The 6821-nt window shown below is 48.5% G+C and overlaps 1 protein-coding gene across 1 annotated transcript; it reads right to left on the reverse strand.

Moving 5' to 3' along the window:
- Positions 1 to 1050, reverse strand: CCR75_008657 (uncharacterized protein; the record flags this gene model as incomplete). The annotated part of the gene is made up of 1 exon (XM_067966707.1): positions 1 to 1050. One exon carries the CDS (start codon positions 1048 to 1050, stop codon positions 1 to 3), a length of 1050 nt encoding a protein of 349 aa, XP_067822027.1.
- Positions 1051 to 6821: the final 5771 nt, after the last annotated feature.

Raw genomic sequence — 6821 nt, forward strand, 5'->3', positions numbered from 1 at the left:
TTAAAGCAGCACAGCCGTGGCCGCGACCATCGACGCAGCGACCACAGCAGCAAAGCTCTGAAAGGACGACACGCTCGCTTCTACGCTAGCTGAGACTTCTTCTTGCGGTAATATCGCCTGACCGCTTTCAGTCGACGAGCCCAGGCAGTCGTGTGAGACGCACGCGGGCTCACGGACAGGAACAGCCATCCCAACACAAGCGAATGAGCCTGTCGAGGAGTACTGGGTCGATGCATTTGGCATCGAGATCCGACTCGAAGCCTCTCCCTCATACGTCAATGCCTTGACCGTTGACGCGCTTAGACAGACAGAGGACGAATCCTCCGCCTCCACCTCAAGGAAGGCCGTCTCGACCAACGACGAAAGGATCGAAATCTTGGCCGTACTCTCGGCTTCGAGTTGCACTTTGTCCGTCGCTGTTAGACTCTCGACAGTAATCTGTAGCTTTCCAGTGCCCTTGGCCTCGAGCTGGAACACACGCACGCTCACGGTTGCACTGGGTGCCGCCACATAGACAGCACTAGAGCCGGTTGCTTTAATCTGCAGCTCCTCGGTCGCGCTACTTGTTAGCAAAACACCGTCCTGGACAACTACCTGAGCCGATCGCGTACTCTTCAGTTTACTTACAATACCCGAGGATGCGACAACAATTTCTGTCAGCAGATAGCCCCTTGTAGCTTCAGCAGAAGTGCTCATTACGACGTGTAGATCGCCCTCATTCTCGTCGTCATCGTCGTCATCGTCAGCATCACCGTTGCTGACGGTGACTGCGTTAACCACGCTCTTGGAGTCACCCAGTACGTGGACGTAACCAAGCACGCCACGTGGTAAGCTGCTCGCGTAACTCACGTAGACACGGCCTGCAAGATCTAGATCGATCGAATTGAGGCTATCTCGAGCAGTAGCGGCGTTGATTGTCCACTGCCGGGCGTGACTCACGTGATTGAGGCTCGAAATCCTGGCCTCAGTCGTGCTGGACGCGACAGTAAACGTCGCATTGACGTAGGCGCATATAGAAGCGGCAAAGACGAGTGCTGCGATGAAGTTCATGGTGGTGGTGATCCAAAACTTGGTGGTTACTCGGTGTTTTAAAATCTCGTGTAATTAGTTGATAGAAACTGGGACGAATGTCTATGAGCTAAGATTCAATAGGCCGCAAACGGACCGGACAGCCAGCTAGCTGAAAGCAAAAAAAAGCAATTTCTACCTCCTAAATGCTTCCGGGGACGCATCCGGTGCTATTACTTTTATTTTGTAACGTGAATAGTATTGGACACTATAAAAAGTCGATGATTTAGGTGACGAAATTGTAAATTATTCCTAATTTGCCGGCGCAACATTAATAGAGAACCCCTAAAAGCTCAAAATTTGGCTCCTGCCTATATTCGAAATAAGACGAATAACAATGATTATTTCCTATAAGAGGAAATAAACAATTAAATACAAAATTATTATTTTTATTAATTTTGACTTAAATACTTCCAATACTACTAAATAGGGTAATATTGATGCAATAGGACATTAGCTCTATTGATGGGATGATTTAAGTCTCAATCAACCCCGCCAATCGTTTCAAGACACTATGTGCGATGCACAAGGAGGCGCCATACTTAGTTAGTTATTAATATAATAAGTTCAGTAGTATATAAATATCGTTCCGTAGGAAACTAAATACATCCATACGGTTTTACTTTTCCTAATTCTGATCCTTTAAATAACCTTTCAAAGCTAAAGTGTAGGCGGGCACGTCGTAATAAAGCCACGCTCTACTTAAACGCACACCCTAGCACAGCGAGAAAGCGGTTATACCAGCTTCTCTTGCGTGCAGTGAGGTAGTTGTGGTGGGCGCGTTAGCGAACTCACCCAACGCCAGTAAGTACTCTAATAAAGTGTCGTCACGGGAGCGGTAATCCTGCTCCTCGTGCGCACTTACTAAGTAGAAAGTAGTTTTCAGACTGAGTTATATTCAATCACATTAAATAAAAATACCTATTACCACCAATCAAGATGTCATCTCTATCGATGACACGAACTTTATTTAAGTAATTGACCATCCCCTCGGGGACTATGTAACATTAGGGCAATTTGAGCCCGTTACGCCACCCCCTTAAGAACGCATTTACATTTTAAATTCGTCAAAGAGGAGCGAGGAACTGCGAGCAGCTTTACGCGCCGCTAGTTCACTCAATCGCTCTAGCGACCTGTGTTGACATACACGGCGCCAAAGATGGCTCCGAAAAGGGGCCATGTTGGTGGGTCGTCTGCGAAGACGCCCACTCAGCTTCGCACTAAGCGCACGCGCCGCGTTAACTCGCAGGAAGCGTCTAATCCCTTTAACAAAACGCCGCAGCTACTGCTGCTGTCACTTTAACGGGGCTTTAAGATCCATCCTACGCTAACAGTGAGGATGTTGATCCATCGCTCATTGTCGACTACAATGAATCAACACCGTTGCCGTTATCTCATAGTAGTGATGCGGACAACGATCTCATTTGGAAGGATCATGGCGCATTATTGCCCATCCAGACTTCTCTCATGGCTCACAACATGGAGACAGCAACATTTACGAGTGCTGGCTCGTCGACTGCGCTGGATAGCGCAGCGACCATTAAAGAGAACGCTGGCGATAAAGGCGCAGTCGCTTCTCCGTTGGGTAAACCCTCAACGCTTTATGCTCAGACCATTATCCGTAATGGTTCAGACATAGAGAATTCTGAGCCTAAAGCTCCGCCGACGACACGTGAACGTGCGCAGTCGGTGTCACAAGCCAGTCGTTTGAAACGTGGCTATGTGACGGGTGGCATACCACTGATGCCCTCTCCATCTAAATGGCCTCATTTAAACGGCTTAGAAGCGTCGCTCCTACAGCGCGCTCTTCTAAACGCACATAATTATAATGGCGTCTTTAAATCAGGGAGGGCTCTGGGCAAATTGCTTGGCCGTATTTTCCCGATCTCGGTCGTGTTGCGTTCAAATGAAACGCCCGACCAATACGAGGCGGAATTCCTGCGCCGCATTCATCCGCATTCCGATGCGATGAAACAGCGGTCGCAGCGATTTAATTTCGCCCGCTTGCGTGTGAAAGAAATCATGGGCGGTACTTTACGCGCTGTAGCTTCTCACAACGCTGCTTCTGCTAGTCCATTTGAGACTAGCGAAGAGGCCTCAGCTGGTGCTTCTTTTCATAGGCAGCCAACAAGCCGGGCATATCAATACGTAGGGTATCGATCGGTTCCCAAGAGTCGAAACTCTTCAAATAACCTTTCCATTGGACGAGGATCTGATACCTTAGCCTCAGGAACGATGGGCAAGCAACCTTCCAACAAGAAAGCGTTGATTCTCACCCGCATCTATCAGTGCAGGCGGCGCCCGATACTAGTGGCGATTTCACCCACCTACTTGCGGCTGCCTTACCCTTGTCCGTTTACTCACAGGCGTTGAGCGCTGCTGAACGACGTATTGCGGATCTCGAGGGTCAAGTCTCACGACTGACCTCGGATCTCGTTGATGTCCGAGCGAAGGCTCGTCAGGGTTATGAAGCCTGAAGACTCGCTTGGACCTTTTTGAACGGATAATGCTGAGGGATCCGCGTTACTCGCGTGATGTCCCTCGCTCTCCAAATCCTGTTCGTGGTGGGAGGAATCGGTCCGATAGCTTTTCGCCTTCACCGCCCCCCTCACCCGAACGACGCTTGACTCACTGTCAGCGTCACCATCGGTCTTCTTAGACGGATGAGGATAAATGCTCTCATTTAGGTCTACATACCGTTTCAGACAACCCACGTAAAATACGGGGTGCGCCTTTATAGACGGAGGTAGGGTGAGCCTATAATTTAGGTCTCCAACCTCTTCGACCACCGTAAGGGCCCAATGAAACGCGGCAACAACTTCGTAGTACCTCCAGGCAGTAAGAAATTGCAATTTTAGGTAGGGTAGCAGTGCTTAATAGTACTTTTTCTCGTTGTGCTTGTCATGTCCGCTTGCCATTGTGTCACGGACTTTACGTGTGATGGCTAATCGCTCATCCACAAAGCGTTAAGCCTCGCTCACGCTTTTAGCATCAAACGCGCCTATGACACCGCTGAGATATCGGTCATAAGGCGTAGTTTTATCGACCACTGCTAAACTGGCAGGGTCACGAGGGCAAGTTTCTGTCTTTGAGATGATACCCTCATGGGTCATGGTCATATTGACGAAACACTGTCCCTCTTTCGCACCGAGCATAGTGAGGGGACCTCGCCCACTAAGACTCGGGCTGCTCAGAAACGAGACTGGCGTCCGAGGATGGTGCAGTCCGTTAATGTAAAGCGGTGTCTCACCCGTACTGGCGTGGACACTGTTATTTATAGCGAACTCCACAAAGGGCAATTGCTTGCTTATACCTTGCACCGGTTGGAGTTCGTTTCTCAAACTTAGGGCGAATCGCCAGACTTCGCGTCCAATGTCTTTGACATTGCGAATGAACGCGCTCCAGGCTTGCATGAGCGAGACTTTACCTCGCTTATTGTTGCCGCTATACCATCGATGCTTGAAAAAAAGCATCGATATAAAAATCTTCCTTAGCGCGAAAGTTCTTCGCGCTGGGATCAAGGCCATGAAGCTTTGTCGCAATAAATAAGGGACATTTATCGTGAGGAGTAGTCTTTCTAGACATTCTATTAATCAGCTGTTCGGGCAAAAGCCACGGCTCCTTTTCAGGAAGATGAGACATTTTACTGTCTTCACTCCCCTGAGTAGTACCCACTGAAGCAGGAGTACCACAAGAACTTTTCTTACGATGGCTTACGCCATCGTCATCACCACGCATAGAAATATGTGCGAACGACGGCACGGGAGACGGTACTGGCGCTGAGGAATCATCCTCATCGTCGGACAGTGGCGAATACTACCAGCACGTCTACTCGAATGAGCCCCCTCATTCGAAGGCTCATAGTCAGCCGCCTGACGATGACCAGGCGACTGTTTTTTTTCTCCCCGAGTCGGCCATTTCGTCCGACTCGCATTCGTAGTCGACCTCCAAAAAGGGGTCGCATTCACGTGGTGTATCACCACGTCCACCTTCAACATTTGGAGTTGCGGGAGAAGATTACTCTACGGCAGACAGAACGTCTGCCGCAAGAGACAATAGTGCGTCGCCCGCGGCTGCATGAACCGCAGCCGAAGGCGCCGCACTATTCGCATACCGCATGGGCTTGTTAGCCATGCGATAGAATTAAAAATGATGAATCTGACCAATTAACATCGTTTTTAATAAAGTGGTCTTATAGTGACCACTCTACCCAATGACAGTCAGAGTGATTGTCGTTTAAGGGAGGGGTGATGTAACGGGGTGTATCGTTACATGAAATTAACACTTAAAGGTTGTTAATTAATATATTATTTAAAAGGTAGATACTATTTGGAGGATATTACTTTAAATAGTAATGTCCTGAATTCTTATCCATAAATAGGTATAGACCATTATGTCTATTTATTCCGCAGACTAATCAGCTGTAGAAGTAATCAAAGAGAGTTACAAGATAAGATAGATAAGAATTCATTTCCATGTTTAGTATTAGTTTATAGTTAAGACAACATTTACAAAGATAGATTAAGAAGACACTTAACTATATTAATACAGTTTTCATTTTACACTCTTAAGCTAACTTGCCTTAAGAGAAGTCTTCCTCTATACGTACAGTGTACGTCACCTAACGAAAGGCACGACTCACAACTGAAGCAGTGTGAAGTGGACTGGTACTGAAGCAGTACAAGTCGTAGTGCCCCGTTACACACCTCCCATTATTCTTTGGAGGATTTGTCGGGCTCGGGTGTCGATCCCGGGACCTCCCGGTCCTGAAGTGAGTGGCGGACCACTACACCACCAGGATCGGTTTATGAACGCCTGAAGACTCGCTTGGACCTTTTTGAACGGATAATGCTGAGGGACCCGCGTTACTCGCGTGATGTCCCCCGCTCTCCGAGTCCTGTTCGTGGTGGGAGGAGTCGGTCGGCTAATAGATTTTTCGCCTTCACCGTCCCCCTCACCCGAACGACGCTCGACTCACAGTCGGCGTCACCATCGGTCTCCTTAGCCAGATGGGGATATGTGACCTCATTTGGGTCTACATACCGTTTCAGACGATTCACGTAAAATACGGGGTGCTACATATATGGGGGAAGGGTGAGCCCTTAAAAATAGGTCTCCAACCTTTTCTACCGCCGTAAAGGGCCCAATGAAACGCGGCAACAACTTTGTAGTACCTCTAGGAAGTACAGAAATTGCATTTTAGGTAGAGTCGTAGTACTTAAGTACTTTTTCACCCACTCAAAAGCGTTCATTATTTTTGCGACCATTTCGGTCCGCATATTCTTTTTGCTTGTCCTGTGCGCTTGTCATTGCGTCACGGACTTTACGTGTGATGGCTAATCGCTCATCCACAAAGCGTTGAGCCTCGCTCACGCTTTTAGCATCAAACTCGCCTATGATACCGCCAAGAGGTCGGTCATAAGGCGTAGTTTTATTGACCACTGCTAAACTGGCAGGGTCACTAGGGCAAGTTTCTGTCTTTGAGATGATACCCTCATGGGTCATCGTCATATTGACGAAACTATGTCCCTCTTTCGCACCGAGCATAGTGAGGGGCCCTCCCCCACTAAGACTCGGGCTGCGCACAAACGAGACTGGCGTCCGAGGATGGCGCAGTCCGTTAATATAAAACGGTGTCTCACCCGTACTGGCGTGGACACTGTTATTTATAGCGAACTCCACAAAGGGCAATTGCTTGCTCCACTCTTTGGGAGTTGCTATAGTGCGTAAGACATCCGCCACGACCCGATTGG

The sequence above is a fragment of the Bremia lactucae genome, linkage group LG2 (assembly GCF_004359215.1).
Source record: "Bremia lactucae strain SF5 linkage group LG2, whole genome shotgun sequence".
In the NCBI taxonomy this organism is placed as follows: Eukaryota; Oomycota; class Peronosporomycetes; order Peronosporales; family Peronosporaceae; genus Bremia; species Bremia lactucae.